The 23,266-nt window shown below is 42.5% G+C and overlaps 1 protein-coding gene across 5 annotated transcripts in view; it reads left to right on the top strand.

The window, feature by feature from the left end:
* Positions 1 to 23,266, top strand: part of MYO1B (myosin IB) — a 167,654-nt gene that overhangs the window by 8,624 nt on the left and 135,764 nt on the right. For 4 of the 5 annotated variants that reach the window (XM_010948705.3, XM_074364255.1, XM_074364254.1 and 1 more), the window contains exon 2: positions 21,919 to 22,062. In XM_010948705.3, coding sequence (XP_010947007.1) covers positions 21,928 to 22,062 — 135 coding nt within the window. In that variant the 5' untranslated portion in view covers positions 21,919 to 21,927. Of the gene's footprint in view, positions 1 to 7,800; positions 7,943 to 21,918; positions 22,063 to 23,266 lie in introns of those variants that run through there. The other variant, XM_045511997.2, reaches the window with a different exon arrangement.

The following is a 23,266-nucleotide window of genomic DNA, read 5'->3' as shown; positions in this document are numbered from 1 at the left end:
GGCACTACAGGACTGGGGTCTTGCTCCGAGGTCTGGAGAAGCCCTCTCTCCCCTCCTGGGAGGGCTCTGGAGCAGGTCCACCTTTGGCTTTTCCAGTCTCTCAGCCCCCTCTCTTATCTCCCTCTGGCACCTGCTCTAGACAAGCATTGAGGGCTCTGATGTGAGCAGGGTGGGGTGGGTAGAGGGATCTAGTCTGAGTCACACACACCTCATTCCACCTAGAATCTCTTCTTATGGGTCATCAAGGCTTTGCACCTGGGGCAAGCACGTCAAAGCCCGGTTCTCTCTTGCCGTGGTCGTGGCCATGGCCGTGAGCCCTTGCTCAGTGGGAGGCAGCATGGTGTAATGGTTATGGGCTGGGCTCTGGGGGAAGTACTGGGTTTGAAGGTTGGCTCTTCTGCTCAGTAGCCCGTGTAGCTTTATCTGTCTCTGCCTTTCATCTGCAAAATTTGGGTAATAACAGAGCCTTCTTCTTGGGGTTTTAATAAGGATTAGATGCATGGACACACGTGTGTCCCTAGAATACATAGTGTCAGGCACAGAGCAAGCACTCAGTGGAAATGTAAGTTGCTACTCCTCAGTCCTTCCTGAAAATGGATTCCTGGGCTTCCTCCTCCCCCTCCCCCACCAGATATTCAGATCTGCTTGAATCCTAGCCATGCATATAATTTATGATTTGATACGGAACTCCAGTTACGCCCTTAGAGAATATGTAGGAAGAAAGACAGCAAAGAAATAAACCAAAATGTTGACAGGGATTGTGTTCGTGTAGTAGACCGGGATGACTTACTTTTACACCCCTGTTATTTTCCACATTATCTGTAATCTGGTTATGTTACCTCTGAACTAATAATAATAAGAAATCTAATGAAGAAAGGTCATTAAAGTGGGGCCGAAGAGGGTGGGGCGCCCGAGTCTGCTGGCTCTGATGGCCTCGACAGGTGGAGTGGTTTCCCATTTATGCTGATAGTTGCAGGAATGCAACAGTATTTAAAGTCTTCAGCACCAGTATCCCCAAAAGTTAGAAGAGCCGGGGGATGTGGATCCTTGTGAAACTCTTCTTGCTCTGAATGTTTCCTTTTCTGTCATTATTTTCCCTTTTTGTTTCTTGCTGCTCCCTGAGCGGGCCTCTGGCCATCTGCTACTCTCTGTGGTCTCCTCTAACTCCCCTCCCTTTGAAAACCGCTCCTTTCAATACCCCATGTTTCTCCTTTACTTGCTGTCACATAAAAATGATGCGCACATTTCTACAATTCAGAGTGAAGAGTAAATTTTATTTTTAACTGTAAAAATAGATGTGACTTTTCACCCTCAGAGATCTAAATTAAGTTGCCTTTTATTTACTCATACCTTGAGTTAATTGATTAACTTACTACTAACTAATCACTAAAGCCTGGGGGTCTGACTGCCTGAAAGCACTTGGAATCTTGAGGGACTTGGGAAGCAGAAAGGAAGAGAAGACTGAGGGAATGCTGAAGTTGAATTTTTCCTCTTTCTGTATTTTGTTTAGGGTTATCTGTGTTGCTACCATTTTGTTATGTCTCAGAATTTTTAAAGTTTTCCAAACTGGAAGAACAGAATTCTGGAAAATTACCAAAAATACATGTTTAGAAAGGAAACTTTGCCAAATTTGACACATTTCCTCAAAAGCCTGTAGATCTTAATTACTTCTTAAAAAGTTCAGTGAGCTTTCTAGCTTTCCTTTCATGTGCCTCTTTTTGTATAATTGTGAGTGGAGAAATGGGCTTTCCTACTATGTTTGTTTCATCTACAGGACTTTATTTTTAAGCAGTGGCATTCTGTAAGTATCTCAAAATAATACTGACACGGATTTCAAAGAAAGTACGACAGCGATGTCATCTGGCATCAGCAGAGGAGCTGTTTACTTGAGAAATATTGCTAATATTGCTAATTTCAGTGCGATTTCTCAGTTGAATGCAAAATCTCACTGTGGGGATTTAAATTAGGTGATGCTTTCCTCCACCTTATTCCACAATTTATAATGTTTTTCATCTCTACCCACAGATGCCTGATTTGAACGTAACATAAATATCGATGCATGTTCTTTCTCTGCTGAAAGGAAGTCTAGTTCAGTTACACTAAAGTCTGGATTTGTAGAATGGGTGTAACCAGGAGTTAGTATTTACTTTTCAAAAGGATTCATGAGAGGAATTCTTTAAATTAGAAACAACATGTGTACTTTCGAGTAGGGTAGAAGGTGTAGAAGGTTTGTCTACCCTCTGCTGCCTGTCAGGCTTTATCACGGACCCACTAGGTGTGGACATGACCTTGTATCTTGTCTGTTTTACTTCATCTACACCAATGCATGGAGGAAGGGAAATCTGTTGGATTTAGCTGACTCATGCCAAGGGTACGACCTGAGTGTTTAAGAAATAGTGGTAAAACTGTTGGCCCAACATGAATACCTGCCATTGTTGCTAATTTAAACAGCAAACAGGAAAGTGTAGGTAAGATGCTAAAGGAAACTTTTGCCATTTTACATCCTTAGGGGTGACCTGTTTCGTGCCTCTTGGACTCTGGGATGGAATAGTGGACGGCATCTCTCCTGGGATGGGGGAGGATGCCCCTTCCTCACCTGGTGGTCAGCAAGCCTGTTGGACGCTTGGTGCAGAGATGGCTTCACCTTCTGTGATGCCGTCCCAGCTTTGCACTTGGCCTCTTGGCAGCAGCTTGTGTGTGGTGAGCTTTTCTTGCTAGAACAGTTAATAACTGTGGCAGATGTTGGGAGCCCAGTTCCACAGTGGTGCAGCTGTTTGTGTCCAGTTGGATTTCTTGAAAGAATAAATTTTTAGGCTCTCATGCTGAGGGCTACAAGTAAAATAGGATTTTAGGGGGCAACGCTATTTTTGGGGGGAGTTTGCACTGGGTATTGCCACAGATGTAACATGCAGGTGGTGCAGCAGCCGAAGGGAATGCTGTAGGAAAATTTCCATTTATCCTGAAACCAAGCACCTCAGAAAGTCTCAGGTTACTAGAACTCTCTTTTGGATATTTTGTACTAAAAAATCATCTTAAGAACATTACAGAAAATTGGGAAATTGGAGCTAAAAGTTGGTTCTTGAGTCAGATCACTCTAAAATATCAGCTATGGTCATTTCTGAATATTCTCTCCAAGTTTTCTTTGTGTGCTTTAGAATGCTTGTAATCAGAGTTCATATATTTTCTATATTGCTGCAGGCTTTGAAATAAATTTTACAGTTGTGTATTCCACAGAGTACCATCATTTCCTGAAACATCTCGTTTTATTGGGCGTTTGGGTTGCTTCCACCGCTTTGCTGCTGTAAATAATAATACTGTGATGAACATTGTTGTACATGTGACTTTTTCTATATTTTTGGTGGTTCATTGGCGGTAGATGTTGAGAATGATCTGATTGGGTCCGAGCTTGTGAACGTTTTGATGTACCCATCTTTAATCAGCAGGGTGATGTGGCGACTGGGTTGGAAAGGGCAGGGAAAGTTGGAATCTGGGATGACTCCCGAGTTTCTGGCTTGTTTGATGCTGGGCATGGTTGGCACCGACAGACCTGAAGGGGTCAGGTTTGATGTGGGATATGGGGCTTCCAGACAGAGAGTGAGGTTCAGCCAACCCTAGGGCTCAGGGGCAAGCTGGGGCCCGAGGCCTGGAGGGAAGGCTCACTGGCATCTCGGTGCGGTGCATGTTGTAGCTATTGTGGGGACCCCTTAGAGGCAGAGTGAGAAGAGAGGGAGGTGGGTGACAGGAGTCCAAGGGATGTTATTTTGTGACAAGTAGATGAAGGAGAAGCACTGAGGAGCATGAGGAGGGATGGGGTGGGAAGAAATGGCCAAATGGCAGCCGGGGCAGGAGAGAGTTTTAAGGAGAGGATGCAGTGGGCAGCCAACAGATGATTTTCTGACATTATGCTCGAAGATGTTTCAGTGGCACGTGCCGAGAAAGCTCTGGGTGCCTAGAAAGGTGGCAGCTGTCAGGGGTGGGGGCTGTGCCAGAGACCTTTGCTGTGGAGGAGGGGAGAAGTAGGCTGTTGTACAAGGGGTTACAGCATAGTGCCGCAGACTGTGAGGGCACCCGGAACAGGGGGCCATGGCTGGGTATTGTAAACAACGGAAATACATTGTGTCACAGTTCTGGAGGCTAGAAGTCCAAGATAAGGCGGGATCAGGATTGGTTTCTTCTGAGGCCTCTCCTTGGCCCACAGATGGCCACCTTCTCACCGAGCCTCTTATGGGCAGACGTCCCTTAGCCTGTGTTGGCTGGGTCTCTGTCTCCTCTTCTTGTAAGGACATGAGCTGTGTTGGATTAGGGCCACCCTAATGGCCTCGTTTGAACTAAATCACCTCTTTAAAGGCCCTGTCTCCAAAGACAGTCCCACTCTGAGTTCCTGGGGGTAGGGCATCAACATAGGAATTTTGAGGGGGTCACAGTTTAGCTCCTAACAGATGGATTCTAGGCCTGATGACACACTTACCCTTTCTCCTTGCTCCGTGCCCTTGGTGTCCAGGTTCTGCAGGGTTTGGGCCTTGGCTTTCTTCTCCTAGAATCACGTCCATTTATTTGTCTTCAGCTCATTCTCAACTATAACTCAGTCTCATGTAGCAAAGTATTCACTCTCTCAGGCATAAAGGTTGTGTCAGGTTAACTTTGGAGTAAAATTTTACTTGATGGTAAGTCTAAACCATTTTGTAATCTTGTCCTCCTGGTTGTGTTTATGTCACTGTTTAAAAAAAAATAGAGGGAACATTGAGTTAGGTCAGGGTTCACTCAAAATTTGTATTTGAGTTTGCCTCATATTTTACAAATTAATGTGCCCTCTCCACCCCTAGAGTTTGGTTTTGGATTCCTTTTTTTCCCCAAGAGCCTATCTTGGTTAAAATAAGACTGAGTGGGTAGCTATCCGGGTAGAGCCTCGGGGCAGAATTATTTGGGTAGGTATGGTAATACTGCCTTTCCCCTCCAGATGTGCTTTTATTTTATTTTTTTTTAATATAAAGCTATACAGACATTAAGGTTATCCTATTTGATGCTGAGGAGGGAGCCTTTACATACATGGTGTTGGTGAGGGAGTTGGGGTCGAATTGTGAGTTTATGTTTAAACTGTGGTTGGTTGCTTTTGGGTTTCTGGTGTATATGCATTTACATAGTGTTTCTCTCAATAGTCTATTGAAATATATCAGTATAATTTTTCTATGCAAGTTCATATTTTTATTGAAAAAACTTGACTGTCAGATTTCTGAAAGTATACAAGTTATAGAAGATTTCCTGTTGGCTACCTAAAATAGAAGCACCCAGATTTTGCTGGGCAACCTTGAGGGGAACATTTATCTCTGTCGACAATTTTAAAAGAAGTATATGATTTTCAAGTATGAAACTCAAATTTAGTTTTTAATAGTAACTTCTGTGTTTATTCTTTCTGTCTTTAAGAGGCAGGTTATTGGAGTGACATGTGACCTGGTACTCTTGACTCTATGTCTGGCTGTGGGTTTGAAGTGTTATTTTTGTGCATTCTTACATGACTTAGGCATTTCTGACTGTACATTTGGGACAGAATAAATGTGGTAGTTGGATATAGTTTTGAAAAAGCAATCAGATTTTTAGCCTGGTAACATGATAGTACTATTCATTCTTATAATTGTCTAGGCTCATGGAAAACTCTATAAGCTCTTAGTGACCTCCAGATCTGCTGAATTAGTTGGTGTTCTTTTCCTCTATAAAATGTATCAACTGATGCCCATAACACCGTAGACGCCCAAAGTTAGAGGGTTACCCCATAGTGTGGTCTTGAGTTTGCATTCCCACCGGTGCAACACATGCTTATCTGGACTCAGCTGTTTATTCCCAAACCTGTGTTTGCCAGTTGTACTTATTGCTATATTTAATATAATGATTTAAAAATACATGTGCAAAAAGAATTGTTTCTGTAAAAATTCATTTGAACATTTTAAAAACCACCTAATAAGGTTTCTAAGAATGATCACAGCTGAGTTAGTAGTAGGTGAGATAGTTAGAGGTTTTGGGAGATCATAAAATAAAAGTATTTCCACTAATACTGTCAGTCGTTCAGGATAGATAAAGTTATGGTTATGTAAAACCTAAGACTGTTAGTGACTCAAGGCAATAATGCCCACTTGCTGGGATGGCCACTGCAGGTCAGGTGGGCGCTCTGCTCCATGTTGCCCTGGTCCTCACTCTGGGCCACAGTCTAACTGAGCAGTGCTGTCTGGAACGATGCTGATCCGGGCAGCACAGGGAGGGGCTGACGTGAAGCCTTTATGGCTGTACGACTGAAGTCAGCCAAGTGGGGATGTATACCTTCCTGTAAAGGGAGTATTGAGCATTTGTCAGGAGTAATGCCATCTACCCAACATTGCTTCCCAGCTGTCTTTACAAAGACATGAGACCTGGAGGTTGATGCCATGAGGATGGTTTTTAAGAGAAAGACCACAGTGGACTAATATACTTAGAAGGCTTCATCACTACGGCAAATAGATTGGCAAAGAAACATATATTTTTATAGGGTTTATTTAAAATTACATGTTTAGGGATGTATCATTTACTTATGACTTCCAACTTTAACTGACTTAAAAAAAAAAAAAAAAACAACCAGCTAAACTGTCAAGTCTTTATGCATTTGGATGAGAGAGCCTCTACTTTAGTCCTAAATCCTCCTCTCCGTGTTGCATCCTCCATCAAATTAGTTTCCTACCTATCATGATAGATTCATCTGTTATTTCTCTTACACTTATCCTCTTGTTTCATTTCTGTTAGTTCTACCCTAGTTCTTATTCCTGAATGTCTAGATTTGTGCTCCAACTGGATTCCCTGCTCTTAGCTTGTATGGTGCATTTATGCAAATAGTAAAAGGTGCCCTTTAGGGCAAACACGATTCCACAGGAGCTTGACTTGATGTCAGTCCCCATTTTCCCCCTTGGTTGGCTCACTTATACAGTGCACAAACTGCACAACTGCACGGAGCAATCCTACTCCCTGCTTCTAGTCACTCACACAACATTTCAGACTATTCCCTGATGAAACCTCCTTAAAATGTTTTGTTGTCTCTATCCCTGCTCACAAAATTGTGATGACCCCCTATCATCTATAATAACTGTCCTCAATTTTTTTCCCCATCAGACTATCACCAGTGACTGTTGATCACACTTGCTGCCCTCTGGATGCACCAGCATTCGTCATGACTGCTGCACAGACACAGGAGGGAGGCTGTGGGACGCTTCCCTCTCCTCTCTCACGACCCCTCTGCTCACTCTGTCTTGGCCTCAGCTGACCTTTCCCCTCAGCTTCATGGCCCAACAGGGCTCTACACCAGCTGTCTTCTGTTGCGCATTCTGTCTAGACACTATCTTCTGAACATGTTTGTACTTCAGCTTTAAAGTTCCTTTCTGCTTACCCACATCCTACTCATCCTCAAAAAGAACCCTCCAGATCATGTTTCACCTCTTCAGCCGTCCATCTGTGATCCTCTTGGGCCATGACAGTGGCTCACCTCTGACCCTAAATGGTAGTTTCTGTATTCTTTTTGCGATGAATTTTCTGCCCTATGTGTACATTTTGCCTTACTAGTTATACTGCTCTTAAGAATTTTTTCCCACCAACTAGAAGGCTCATGACAGGGAAGCCATGAGAGCCATGTCTCTAATTCCTTCTCCCAGTGCCTGTGCATCCTAGGTGCGCAGGTCAGAGCGGTAGGCTGTAAATGGAGGAGACTCCAGCCTGGTTAATCATATAATTCCGTTCTGGATGGAGGCTGGGGCCGCTTCCTGGCCACAGGATACTGACCTACTTTTCTCTTCTTATCTGTTTGCAAAATATTTGTTGTACTTAGTGTGTTCTCCCTGTCACAACGAATGTTTGTCTCTCCTTTTCATTATGAACTGAATGCTAAAGTGCTAGTTAAATCAGTGGAAACGACAATGGAGAAGAAAAGTTGGTAAGCAGTTTTAATTTCTAAACTTGGGGGCCTTATGGCTATGTCATCTAAAAATAGTTTTTATATCTATCTACCTAACCTGCCTACTGGGAGACGTGGTGAAGGGTAGATTGTAAATTTTAAGTTTTTATGCCTTTTGATTTGATGATTTAGAACATTATAATGTGGCATTTTGAAAACCTTTTTTTGTTCTTTTTGTTTTTTTGTTTTTTTTTTGAGGGGGAGAGGTAATTAGGTTTCTTTATTTATTTAATTTGTTTTTAATGGAGTTACTGGGGATTGAACCCAGGACCCTGTGGATGCTAAGCATGAGCTCTACCACTGAGCTATATACCCCCTGCCTTGAAAACCTTTTTTTGGTAAATTACTTATAGAAGGAAATACATTTTTTCTTAATCAGCCATTACAATTACAATGTAGTTCACTATTAAATATTTATTTCTTAACCAAAACTTCCCTTGGGAAAATTTATTATATGGCTCTATACATGGTCAAACTGATGAACGGTTGATTTTTGTATAGCTTTACAGGTTAAGTGCAGGCTGCATTCAAGGGAAAGAAATGTGTATGTATGTGTGTTTGGGGGGGCATTTGTATGTATGTATTCTTATGCAAATATAGGAAGTACTTGCTGTATCCTACAGAACTTCTGGAGAGTAACAGAAATATTAAAATTTAGTTAACATTAATCAATTTAAATTTAGTAAACACATTTCAATACGTATTTTAATTTGTGACTGAAAAAGGATTGTTTAGTTATGGCATGCCTCGTAGGTTGATTTGCTGTGTTGCGTATGTTTTAGTTCTTCATAAGTACTTTAGAATGTGTTTAGAGATACGGAAAAATGATGGTGCATTTGATTTTAAATTCAGTAATGCTTCCAACATAGAAAAACTAGAAAAAAATTAACCCAGAAAGTACTTCCAAATTCTAATCTGATTGCTGATTTTAATCAGCTTAAGTGAAGTAACCCACTGCAATTTAGCTATCTTTAAAAATTCTTTTTAAATGACTAAGTTGTTTCACCTTCTCAGTTTACATTATCAGTGTCTTTTGAGGAGCAGCTTAGCTATTTTTGTGTGATCAGTTCTCTACTGATAAACATTCATGAAGTCCTAATGTAAATGTATAAACATCTCTCTCTTTGATTACGTAGTGTATTAGACTTTATTTTCATGGGTAACTGCTTGGGGAAGCTTCTGAATATTTATTATCCCAAAGATGATTTTTCTTAACCCCAAGTACAGAGGCATTACTGAAGTTACACAGTTGAGTTCTGCATGCTTTTCTTTTACTGTATTGGCTTCTTAATTGTAGTTTTAGATTTGTTTCCATAACTGGGTGAATTTGTTAAAACAGCCAGTGCCATTTTGCAGCTAACCATGTAGCTGTAAACACAGAGAGAACACCTCCCCTGTGCCTCGATGCCTTTTCTAACGCTGGTCCTGTTGATTCTGTGCGTTTACTTCTGCACTGTGTATGGTTAGACCCTTAATACACTTTTGTGTGTGTGTGTGTGAGGTCAGAATAAAGAGCTGATTTCTTTTACCTCTGAGTAAATGCCATCGAGGAAGATTCTTGTGGACTGGCATTTTTGGTTTTAACATTCTTTGTAACCAGACTCAAATGCTCACCCCAAAATGAAGGAGTCAGTCTTTCCAGAGTTGAGCTTTTTTTTTTGTTGAGTCAGTAATGATGGCAGCTGCGACAGGATCTTAGGAGATGACGTATTTGACCCCTTGGTGAGGAAACTGAGGCTCAGAGTTGGCGGTGTGCCCAGAGCTGAGCCTGCAACTTGGAACTTGTGGCTTTTCTTCGGGAACCACCGTGGTGGTCATTCCACCCTCTGTGTTCTGTTGCAGAACGCAATAGCTGATGTTTCCCAGAGGGATAACTTGCTTCATTACCCCAAAGAGTGGACTGCATTCAGTACATTTCCTCCACTGTCACTGAAAAGAGCCTGAGTGATGAGTAGATGCCTTTATTAAAGAAAGGAGTTCTACTCTGGTGTACCTCAGGGTAGTTTATGTGAGTGTCTTTGTTCAGCCAAACGTCTTTAAAAACCAATTTATAGGGACCCTGCCAAACTGATGGGTACAACAAACCCAGTGTGTTTGGCTTGCAGGTGCAAAGCATCGTACTTTGAACTATAAGGGAGCACTTTGGTCTGATCAAGTGTAAAGAGAACAGGCAGAATCCGAGTGGTGTAAGCAGGGCACGGAGGCAAGAACAGAAGGGCTTGGGTGAGGGTGTTAGCATGTGGGGTGAGACTGGGACCCTCTGATTAACAAGCCAATTCATTTGGAAGGAAAGTTGGTTTTCCCTGGTGGCTGTATTCAGTTTAATAACCACTGGTCATATTCGGTGTCTGTGCCTCGGCCAGGAGCCAGTCAGAGCTGACAGGTGTGCCAGTTATATTTGAGCTGTTTTACATTCACCTAGGGGTCTCGGGGGCTCAGGTTTGCCAATCTAAACACATTGGACTTCTTGGAATTTTAAAAAATCCGCCTTGAGGGAACACATTGAGAAGCCTATGAGTTATAATTAGCATGTCCCAGTGCAGCTGAGTTTGTGTTTCTGGCTGTAATACTGGTTTATAGTTTTTGGCCACCTTGTCTTGCAGGAACTCATAGGCCTTTTCAGACGTTAGCTCATTAATGCTCATAACATCCAGTGTGAGTAGGATACCATGACCACGGTTTCCCCTAAAGCCAGGACTGCTCGCCCTCCATTCTAGACCTTCTAGGATTTTGGGTGGTGGTGGTGGGGTGGGGTGGGGGGTGGTGTGCCACGCTGTGAGGTGAGAGAGAGAGAGGGCTGACTTTCAGACCCAGTCCTGGGGGTGGGTGGCATTCTCTGAGGTTGCCTTGCCCTTTGGCAGTCGTTCCTGCCATGACTCTGCAGAGTTTCCTCCGGGAAGTGACGGTGGGGACAGTGGTGTTGGCTGCATTCCTCCTCAGGGTACTGAACTCCATGGAGTGCCTATTGCAAATGAGGCAACTCTCGAGGTTATCTACATGGACGCATCTGCCAGAAGACAGCACCAGAGGAGTGGCGGGAGGTCTTCAGGATCCCAACAAATGGGATTGGGAGGGGACTGGCATCTGGTGAGAGTCAGGGGCTTTGCTTTCTCAAAAGAGAAAGTGGGGTGGATGTTGTCATCCCTGAATTTTTAGATCAGAAATTTGAATTCTAGAGATAGAGTCCCTTGGATTCAAACTTGTATGCGTGATCCAAAGTCTGTGCTGTTCCATATTGGGGTGGATCAAAAGGAAATTCTCAGTTTTGGTAAACTCTTGCTACAAAACTTCTGTAGAAAGTTACACTTTCCCAGGTAAAGCTTCTTTTTAAACAACTGTGGGGTATTGTGAAGTTTGATGACTTAGACATTAGATCGGAGGGTGTGTGTAATATAAAAAGTGTGAAAGACTACTCTCAGATTAGTTAGGAGAGCTTCTTCCTCACCCTGGCCCTTCCAGAATCCAGATGTACAGCACCACCTGGGTCCATTTCTCTCTCTGTTGAAAAAAGGTTTTACTTGGGATCCTAAGAAATTTTGCTCATACGTCAGAAGAGATAGTTTGTAGCTTGTAATCTAAAACCTTCAATGTTGTCATAGCAGCCAGTTATTTTTGACTCAAAAATCTTTCTAATTAGTCTAGATAATATATTTGTCATTTCCCCAGTTAGAAAAAAAATCTTTTTTTAAAAAAGCCTGTTACTTTATAAATTATAAAGTTTTATCTGGATGCTATCCTTCAACTCCTTAACAACCAGACTGTGCCCTGTGTTGAGGGTAGCCCAGCTCCTGGCTCCTGGCTTTGGTTGATAAGGCCAGCCTTTCTATACCCAGACAGAAACAAACCTTGACATTGACCAGGTAGTTCCTGGCTATCTCTGCCTATGCAGAGGTGCCCCTGGGGTGTGAACCGAGGATGTTGCCTTAATTGCCTTTCCCGTTCACAGAGCTTTTAAAGTTTGGAGTCTGGCTTTGTGGCTTATGGGCTTGCATATGCTTTTAGCTGTTTGTTTTCACTCCCAGTTCAGATCCATTCCACTTTATCATTGCCTGATTATTTAATGTCCTTTGTATTATCCAGACTTTGAACTTGAGACAACAGTTGTGATGTGGAAACTTCCCAGTGGTTGAGCTTATTTCTTCCGTAAATCCCAGATTCTAACAAAAGCCATCCTACTAGCAGTCTATTAAATATTCTTAATAAAAAGCTTTAGAGAAAGGTGGGTAAAACCTCATTGTGTTGTGACTTTAACAGTGGCATGTGGGATTGGAAAATCAGATAACTATGTGAAGTAAATGCCATGAATCAACATGTTATATAAGCTTCTCTAAGGAAGTGTGTTGACAGGACTGAAGATCAGCATCATCTGAGCCATTTCACAAATGCATGTCGCAGCCCACTTTCTCATACACTCTGGGGAACCCTGCACAGCACCCCCCACCATGTGATTTTGTGTGGCCCACCAACCCCTTCTTCTTTGACAATTACACTGCTTGAGCAAATTGTGCTTAAGAAGAGTGCAGTTTTCGTTCTTTTGCCCTTTAGCTTTGTAAATACTGAGGAAGCATCTTGCCATTTGGTTTCTCTAACCCAAGTTTTTCACGGTCTTTCATGTTCTTGGTGAATCACAAGAGGCTCTCTGATTATGCTTTCCCAGTTGTGACCCTGACAGGATGAACAGAGATGATGGAAGCAGCCTTGGAAGGAAGAATGGGTGGTGTCACTCCAAAGAGCACCCACTCGCCTGCTCCACTCGCCAGCGCTCTGTGCACCACCTTCTCTGCCAGGCGGTGGGGCCTTGGCACGTGGGGCACTCAGGCCTGGGGTAGCGGGTGGGGAGGAGACCCGCAGCTGTGCTGGAGGAGTCTGGGCTTGCCCAGGGCATGCTGCCTGTGAGGAAGGGCTGCTCACACTGGTTAAAGGCAGGGGGATTCATTTCAGACCAGCAGCTCAGCTGTACCTCTGGAGCAAGAGACCCAGCTAGAACCATTGTCAGGTTCGAAAGCAGCTTTTCCATCTGTCCCCTGTGGTTGGGGGGACTTGGTCAGGGAGAGATGAGGCCCAGGAAGAAGGCTGGAGTCAGGTTGTGGAGTCATGTGATCTCTGATAAGGATTTTTTTTTTTTACTGTGGTAAAACATACATAACATTTACCATTTTTACCTTTTTAAGTGTACAGTTCAGGGGCATTAAGTACATTTGCATTATTGTGCAGCCATCACCACCAGCGGTCTCTTTCATCTTCCCAAAGTGAAACTTTGTACCTGTTAAGCAACAGCTTTCTTTTGTTCCCTCCTCCCTCAGCCCCTGGTAACCACCATTCCACTGTCTTTATGAATTTGACTGCTCCAGTACCTCATGTAAGTGGGAGTGTACAATAATTGTCCTTTTGTGACTGGCTTATTTCAGTTAGCATAGTGTCCTCAAGTTTCATCTATGTTGTAGCATGGGTCAGATCTCCTTTTTTCTTAAGGTTGAATAATATTCCATCGTATGTATAGGTCACATCTTGTTTGGTGAGCGATGCTGCTTTGAGCATGGGTGTTTGAGTCCTTCCTTTCATGCCCTAAAGTAGAATTGCTGTGTCATGTGGTGATTCTCTGTCTCATTTTTTTGAGCATCTGTTAAGGAATTTGATTATTAGCTCAAAGACACTGGAGAGTTACTGAAGGATTTAAAGCAGGGCCTACCTGATCAGATTGGGATTTAGAAAGGCAACTTGGGTAGTGTGGCCCTTGGATGGGGTAAGAGAGGGCTGGCAGAGGCTGTGGTGGCAAGACAAGGTGGAGAGACCCCCTGAGGAGGCTTTTACCTTCAAGGTGAAAAATGATGAAGGCTGAGCTGGGACAGTCACAGTGGGGAAGGGAGGGGATGGGATGGAAGTGGGTGTGATTAAGGTGATATTATCAAGGAGATAGGTTGGCCATGGTGGGAGGAAGAGACAGGGAGAGGGAGGCCAAGGATGAGAAACTGGATCAATTGTGACTATAGAATTTAGGGGGAATAAGTGGGTTTTGTTTTGTTTTGTTTTCTTATATTTTGATGTGTGATGGTAGAAGAGATAAATTTTGGACATGTATTTGAGATAGGAGGAAAGAGGGCAGGGCACAGCCATTGAAGGAATGACACAGCAATTGAAGACAAACTGGTTAGAACCAAGATGGTGGAAGATTTGGCTTCCTTCCAGTTGACCTTGAACCTCATTATACGCTCATTGTGATATATTAGCATGCTAAATGGCACTCCCACAGGTGCCATGACAGCTCTGAGGATGTCCTGATCCATAAAAGGTCAAAAAGTGGGCAGTGGTCCCATTCCTGGGAATTCCGTCCCTTTCTTCAACACAATTTGAATAATTGTTGAACTTGTTAGCATATGAAATTACCCAGCCCATAAAAACTAACCACCCCCACGCCTTGTGACCACTCTTACTTCTGAGTAAGACTCTTGTCTATGGAGTGTGTATCTCCTAGGGTCTCTCTTGCCTTCTGAGATGACCACGCACTCTATAGAGTGTGTATCTTCCTGAATAAACCTACTTTTCACTTTACTATGCCTCGCTCTTGAATTCTTTCCTGTGTGAGACAAGAACCTGTATTCTCTCGCAACATATTAAGGTGTTAGACACAACCAAGTGCTCGAGCTGGTTGGTGGGCAGGCTGTTGGTAACAGGGGCTGCTAATCTGAGGGAGGGGACAAGGTCAAGAATAAAGGGGCAGATGGCCATGCAGTTTGACTGAGTTTAAAAGTGTTGGAGATACTATTTGTGTAGCTCTGGTTTCACAGCTCCTATGGAACTATTTCACATTCCTACCCTGAGGCAGATATACGTGTGTGTGTGTGTATGTATGTATGTGTTTGTGTGTGTGTGTGTGTGTGTGTGTGTATGTGTGTGTATATATATATATATATATATATATATATATATATATATATATATATATATATATAATTTTAAAACCAGAAATGATGGCCAATTTGTTATAAAAATTAGGTTTTGTAAGACTTCTCATGAATCCAAAAGGATCTAGGCTAAATCATGAGGGTGTTGGATTTGGCTCATACTCTTTTTGTTCATCTACATTTTTCTGATTTTTTTTTTTTTTTTTTTTTGCCTGTAGTGAACATGTATTGCTTTTAATCACTTAAAGGGTTATTTGAAATTTAAAAAGTGGTCTACTTTCTTGTTTTTACTCTCTCACTGGACTGTGAGCTCCTTGTGGGGTGTTTGGGGAAGGATCATGGTCATTCCCAGTGTGTCCCTAGCACTTCACAGGATGCCAGGGACCAGCAGGACTCAATACTGTGAACAGTGGTTGAAAGAAATTGAATGGAAATTTAATCAAACTTCTCTGATGAGATTTCGTGCTATTCGAAAGATCTGAGAAGGAAATTCCGTTTTTTCTCAGTCACTTAGCTCATTATATTAGGTACTGGACCACATCCTCTAGACTTGGCTTCTCTTGCCTTTGTTTTGCCATCAGGATTTGCTGAGGTTTATTTTGTTCATGAAATCTTGCCATGTTGGCCTTGCTTTCTTACTTAAATGTGTTTCTCACGTTATTCTTAAGAGCATTAGTGATCTCTTTGGGAGCCAAATGGCTCAATTCTGTTTCCTGTCCTTTGCTGATAGTGCTGTGTTTTCAGAGGAATGGATCAAAGTGGCTTGAAGCTGCAGTCATTATTCTACCTTCTGGTCGGCTGTGATGGAACCAGCCAGCCAAGGATGGCAGCTGTGAGAATGTGCGTTATTATTGAATGACTCAGTTGCCAACCGTAAATTTGCATCACTGTTTTCCCTTTGTGTTTCTCTGAATGCCTGCCGTGTGCCAGAGGCTGTGCACTGTGCCTTTGGGGAAATAAAGGTGAATAAGGGCACCAATTGACACCAAGGAGCTGACTGTCCAGAAAGGGGGCCATGAGGCACACGTGACCCCACACAGAGAGGTTAGCGAGGGGAACGCAAGTCGAATATGAACAATTGTTACGCGCTGAGAAGACTCCCTGAATGTGCTGCCTCTCGTGGGTATTGCTGATGACATCACAAAAGATGTGTTTCAAGCATCCTCATTTACAATTACCAAAGCAGTAGATAATCTGCTTTTATTAAGTTTTCCTGCAAGTGGCTTTGCTTTAAAAGTTCCTTCAAATTTAAAATATGTGTTGATGACAGTATTAATCCTTGTTAACCACTGTAGCCTCAGCTCTGATTTGTGGCTCTTTTTTCAATTTTTACAGTAAAACCTTTTCAACTTAAAAATACACATTTGTTTTCATCTGGGGTACTCTGAGACCTTTGAATAACATGGGAGACCACCAGATGCTATATTTCAGCTTATCCTGAATCTCTTCTTGGTTATTGTTAAACTGATGATTACTTTGGAATAGCTTTTCATCATTGCCGTTTTGGTATCGGGAGGTAGAATGGCCACGCACCTCATAAGGATGTGCCATCTGGTTTGGCCATGTCTGTGGGGCTGTTGGCGTGGGGAATTCTGGTCTTGACGTTCCCTAGCACGGATGACTTGAACCGGTTGGTGGCTTGTAATTTAAGGTCAGTGACTGGGTAGACTACTTATATTTAAATGTCAGGTTAAGGTGACATTTTAAGATGCTATAGGATGTTTATGTTTCATTCTCTTAGATTTTGAGGAATTTTTGAAATGATGCTTTCAATATTTAAAGTGGTATTTTTATACCATGAAAGATGCCAGTAAATGAATTGGCATACTTTGAAATACAGGTAGTAATTTGGAAAGCTTTTGAGATGCCAGTAGGTGGGGGAAGAATGGTTGTGATCATATGTTTTGTTTTTCTTCGATAGACAGACAGATGGAAAGAGCTTGGGCAGCCATCGAGTCCCCTGGCATCAGTTGGTGGGCTAGCGGCTGGGCTAAATCACCCCTTAGATACAGAGGCCCTGCTTCCAGGCTCCTCTGTGGGTCCTCCGAGGGCTCCCCCGCTGACTGTATCTTGTAGGTTGCTTTCACCAAGTTTGGGAGAAAAAAGTTTAGGTTTCACATAATATTGAAGATCTCAGAGTGGGTTAATGCTATATGTTGCCCATAGTACTTCGTGTCGTTGTCAGTTAGGGATCTGGTTGCTTGCAATGCAGGAGGGACATAGAGACTCAGAATTAGAGAGAGGTTGGAGGACCAGGAAAGATACAGGCTTGGAAGATAGGCAGGAACCTAGGTAAGACAGGAGGGCTGGGCAGCAGGATCTGTAGCAGAAGCCGGAACCACCTGGCTTTCATCCTGCTGCTGCTTCCACTGCAGTGAGTAATGAGCTAACCTCCAGTCATCACCCCCAGCTGTCCTGGGACTCCACATCCCAGGAGAATGTGATTGGCTGTGCATAAGCCATATTTCTTGAGGTGGAGAGAGCAGATCTGTCTCCTTCAGATTCTATAATGGGAGTTGGGCTTGACTTTTCACTAGATTCCTTGTCCTCACAAGGTAACTGGGACTCCCTCAGAGGGAGGTTAGGTACAAATAGGAATAGGATAGTATATTGGATAGTGTCCCCCTTAAAAAAAAAAAAGACAGATGTCTACTACGGCTCTCCCGTCGGCTGTGCAACATTCACATACACCTTCTTACCATACTTGTGCTTACGAAAATAAAGTGCTCCAGCCAACGTGCTGCAATTCTTCCCTTATGGCTGAAAATATAGCCACCCCTCTTTAGAGGTTCTTGAGAAAATCTTTGTCCGTTGTCTTCCATTGCCACGTCTAAGTGGAGCCTAGGGGACGATGGCTTTGTCATGCTTTAGCATGTCTTTTTTTTTGTTGTTGTTGTTCTTAGGAGTTGGAGGTCTTGGGGTTGATTGCCTTAGGATCAAGTACTTGTAAGTCACTGTCAGCCAGACTTCTTTGGCAGCATAGATCCCTTAATGTTGCTGGCTTTCAAGGTTTGTCCACTTCCATGGGCTAGTAACCAAAACAAGATAAACTGCCACCCCCTAAGGTTTTGAACCTAGAGCTTGGTCTGAAAACTTGTCTCTGGGCGATTGGACCAGGCCTTGGTGCTCTGCAGAGTGCCTTAGCTCTTATCAGTGCACCTGGGAACAGATAAGATGCCTAACAAACCCGCACAGTGGGTGGTCCCGCCCCTGCACTGCATCTTCATGGCGGGAGTGCTGTCCTTTTCTCAGGCTGTAGAGATGAAACAGATTCTAGGGACAGGTGACTTCTCTTCTGCGTCCCTCGGCTTCAAGCAGAGTGATTCCTCTTAGCAGCATCATATGTCCTCTCGGGCTTTCAGACAGGCCATTTCACAGCCGGCATGTCTTTTGCTTGTAGATCCTTAACGAGTAGCCAACACGTAATCTGGCATCTAAACTTTTCTCAAATTTTTTTAACATTGCGGACACAAGGTCTAAGTCTTAAGGCACAACAGACAGTGGTTTAATTAGCTGTTTCGCCATTAAGTACCAAAGATGATCTTGCCAGTCCAAGATAGTAAGAAGGTCCACATGCTTCCACTCTGTGTCCTTGGCTCAGCCAGTCCATGTTCTTTAGTTTGTTACTTAGAACACTCCACTTCCTTGTGCCAGCTTCCTTTATTGGGTAAGATGCTTTCTGTTGCAAATAGTAGAAAATCCAACTCAAATAGCTTAAATAATAGGGAGAATTAATTGGCCTCCTTGACTGAAAGCATGTTAGAGCAGTGGGGTAGGCTTCAGGTGCAGTTTGATCCAGAAATTTGTGATGTCATCAGGTGATTTTCTTTCCCTACCCTCCTCCATGTATTGTCTTCCTTCTCAGACTAACTGCCTCGTGAAAGCAGATGAGGCCGCAGCCGTTCCAGGTTTCACATCTGTAAATCATGTCAACCAGAGGTAGATGGAACCTTTGTTCTAATATTCCAAGCCAAGGCCTCAGGCTCAGTTATATGACCAGCCCTGAATCAGTTACAGTAGCTGGGAAATGGAAATGGTGTTGATGGCCTTAATCTAGATCACATGCTACATTCCTGGAACTTGGGGTAAAATTGGCTTCCCTGGAGTAACATGGATTCCCCTGGGGAGCTTGGGAAGGGGGCAGGTGGACCATCCATGTGTCAAACAAAAAGTATCCTCAGTGCTCTACACACGTTCCCATGCGAATTCTTCTGACAGTTCATGGAAACTTGAGTTAGCAAGTGATTCTGAAATTTCTTCCTGTAGTCAGCATTGCTCTTTCAGAGAAAAAAACAAATCACTTTCTTTTGGCGGAGCAAAGTATACTAACCACTGAGATGTCAAAGTGAACCAGCCAGGCCTGAAAATAGTAGTTACAGTAAGAGAAATCAGTCCATTTGTGCAAAGATAGAAAGTACCTCTGTGCCATTTTTTCCAGTGTCCCATTTTCACCGTGAGGATGAGGGGGAGGGTGTCACTGTTTCCTCCCCCAAAGTACCTAGATGCTAAAAAGTAAACAAAACAAAAAACCAAAACAATGAAATGAAACAAAACTGTGCTTGCATGACTAAATGAACTTTGGTGTCACCTTTTCAGTTGGTTTACTTTATTGTTGTATTTTGCTTTGCAAAAGTTGTGTTTTTCAGAGCTTTTCACTTTTACGCATTGCCTGTAACTGAGCATTTGTTTTGCCCTCTTCTGCCCTTTGGACTATGAAGTTGAGATAGAAGTGTAAAAATTAGAACCCATACGCTTGCTTGAAACTTGTACTTGAAAAGATGGTGAAGCAGGTGTAATTACAGGGGAAGATTGGCTGCTTAATTATTGTTACCTGCAGCTAAGCTGTTGTCTTTCTGCAGCTGTTTCCATAAATAGACTGTATATACAGGAATCTACCCCTGGGGCGAAGAGTTCCCATTCAGCCTCTTGACTTAATTTAAATTGCTGGTTTGAGGTGGTTATTTTTGAAACTCTTCTCAGGTTGACTTCCCCCTTAATCCCTAAGCCTTCTTCCCTCATCTGCCAAATTATATGTAATGCATCCCAGCTAGAGTGCTTTTGGCATTTCAAGAGTCTGAGAACTTGAAATTTGATTTAAATGTTAATTTATTGTGACAAAGGTTGGGCACTCACGTTCCTATTCCTGTACAAATCTTTCCACGGAGTTGGCGTGGGACCAGCTGTCTCCCTGGCTTCTGCTGCATCTCAAGAGAATGGCAAATGCCCCTAACTCCACCTGTTTTGTTTCAAAAGAGTCTGGCCTATTTCAAAGCACTCTTGGTGTTACTGTTATTGGGTTTTAGCAATACCTGGGGCTATTTATTCCAGGTGTAGTTGGCATGAAATCAAAAAAGACATATTAACAAAAAAGTTAACTGTTTTCTTCTTTTGAATATTAAATACTTCTTTATTGTTTGCTTTTGTTTTATGAGAGAACCTCCCTGCTGCTTCTTGGTCTTTTTTGACTTTTTAGTGCACACTTTAAGCAAGGTTTTAACAGGTCATAAATAAAGGATGCGTTTGGATTCATAGAAATCATGAGTAAAATTAATAGTAAAGAATTATGTAATTCCCTGCTCTTCCCAGTTGCCTTTAAAATAACCCAACTAAATATAGTTTCTCTTCCCTAAGAGACCTACTAGATATTCCTAGTAGAATAGTAGGACATTTATTTAAATTGCTAAGTCTTAAGCAAGAAGACCAACCTTTATAACATACAAGATGCCTGGGTGACTCCTTCATGAAAAGAAATGAATGTACTCCCCCCTCATATTAGGGGCATGAATATATGTTAAGTATTTCTTAGTATCCTGAAGTATTATTTAGTATTAGTATATTGAAGTTAAACAAAATTGACTTCCACATTGGAAGCATTTAGAAGGAATGGCCCAGATGAATTTAGTTCTACATCCTGGTAATAGTAGAGAAAGCAACATAACATAACATAACATCACACACACACACACACACACACACACACACACACACACTCCTACATTAATGTGGTTGCAAGGGTATTCAACTAACGTGTTCTTGACAGAGATCAGGTTTGAAGCCATGAGTATTTAACATCCCGCTGCTGTGTGGCACCATGTCGGGGTTGAGTGCTGTGCTTGCAGGGTCCCTCTGTTTCCTGGTGGGCTTTCTCCTTGAGCTAAAGGGAAACTAGTATTTCTGGTCTATTTGTTGCACGTTAATTTGGTTTTGCTGTCCTAGCAGCATGTCTGTTGGAGTGAGCACTAAGAATATTGAGGTCACTCTTGGCAGGTTATATTATACAGGCAACCTCTGATTTTTCAAGTGGATTGTATTCTTTTATAAGTCAGTGTTGAGTCCTGGAATGAAATTTCTCCCCGTAGGTATAGTGTTATAAGTGGTGACTGAGTTCTTTTAACACAAAATATAATACACTCTAAACCATAAGCAAAATTTCTTAATCTCTCTGAGCACCCTTACCTTAAAATGGTAATAACTTACCTCATGGAGTTGTGAGGATTAAATTAATTAAGGCATGGAAAGTTGTTGTTATAGGGTCTGATATGTGGCAAGTAGTCAATAAATGTTAGCATCATTTAAAAAACATTATTTCCTGGGAAAATGCATTCTGCATTTCATCATGGAGGACTGGGGGAATGCCATCTCGGGGCAGCGGGTTCCTGTGGATTCAAAGCTGACGTTGGTAGGAAAGGGCAGGTGGAGTGGGGTAGGTTGGGTTCTCTTGCTAGGGATTTTGCAGCTTCCTGCTGGGGAGAGGGGATGATTTAAAGGAGAAAATGGCGACCCTGGCTTCCTAGTGGCTCTTTCTGTCTGTGGACTTTGCTTGGGACGATGACTGGGAGGGAGGTTCTTTGGTGGCAGCAGGTTGGCAAATGGGACTTCATGGCTTGGCAGCGCCTGCAGCTTCTGACGTAGGTTGAGGGGAGGTGAGGTTGCGACATTGGTGAGGTGAGGGCCATTTGGAGCAATCCGTGTTTCATTTTTCCACTGATGCTAAGAATCCATCTGAAATAATTTTGCTCATATAAATTGTTTCCTTTTCCTTCTTTCCTGCAGCAAGAGAGTATGGCCAAGATGGAGGTGAAAACATCCCTCCTGGACAATATGATTGGAGTCGGAGACATGGTTCTTTTAGAACCTCTCAGTGAGGACACGGTCATCAACAACCTCAAGAAGCGCTTTGACCACAGTGAGATATATGTGAGTGTGCCCAGGAGGTCCTCTGTGGGCTTTAGACTTTGTGTTTTGTGGCAGAGAGCTGGCTTTTCTTCCTCAGACTCTTCTTTTTTCTGTTTGCTTACTGAAGTCCAGAGGTATTTGTTTATACCCTTGGAAAGAGTTTTGTGTTTGCTCATCTGGCACATGAGTTATATCGATTAGAGAGTCATGTGAGTCTGCTTTCCATACCGTGTTTGTAGAGGGCCGACTGTGTGCAGAGTATCGCACTGGATGTTGGGGGCATTTTAAAGCAAGTGGAAGACTTAGTTCTGCCCTCTGGGGAACATATATTCAGGAGGAAGTTTGAAATCCATATTCGTAAGATCAGCAGTCTAACCTTTGAGAAGCTACTCATTAAAATGTGACGCAGTGAACTGTCAAGAAAGACATGAACCTTCTTGACGTTTGTAGTTAATAGAGACAGGAGCAAATTACCAGCTACAAATATGTGTTTGGTCCCTGGAGATTTGGGAATAGTCATGTCCTGCGATACAAAAGTACAATGTCATACACAAAAATGAAAATGTATAAATATATACAATAATAGAAATTTTATGTTGTAAAAGTTCTCTGTAAAGGATTTCACAGTGTTAACTATCAGGTTTCTTAAATATACTTAAAACATGAGTTGAAAATACTTTTATATTCAGCTTCTCAAGAATTTGCATAAAGCACAGAAATTTGCATCTGGGCAGGTAGAAATGTATTTTGTTAACTAAGCCAAGGAGCTGAGGCATTGATTCACTGTACCAGCAGCTGAGAAGGAAACGGACGGATTGGGTGGAAATAATTTTCATAGATTATGCTTCGTTTCCGAGTTACTTTTCCCTCATTTTATAGCGTATCTGTGTCTGGATAGGAATTGCATTATTGGGACACGCTTCTTGTTTTTCTTTCTACCAGTGCAGGAGGAAATATAAGTCAGTAAAAGGAGAGAGCATTACTGTTTATCACTTTTGTGGAACTAGTATATTTTTAAAAATTATATGCAAAGCTATATTTTATGTTGCATACAGCTTTCCTTTCCAGTTAGGCAATAATCATGTTTCAAGGATAACTGTGGATAATTAATTTCTTAATGAAATAGGAGTCAACCATCTGGGAACTGAACTTTTCATCTTTCTTGATTTGATTGTTGGAGGCAGGGGGGAGTTGACAGTAACATGAGATATGTGGATACTGCTTT

Source organism: Camelus bactrianus, chromosome 5 (genome assembly GCF_048773025.1).
Source record: "Camelus bactrianus isolate YW-2024 breed Bactrian camel chromosome 5, ASM4877302v1, whole genome shotgun sequence".
Lineage (NCBI taxonomy): Eukaryota > Metazoa > Chordata > Mammalia > Artiodactyla > Camelidae > Camelus > Camelus bactrianus.
This window is presented reverse-complemented; position numbering and strand designations above follow the sequence as displayed.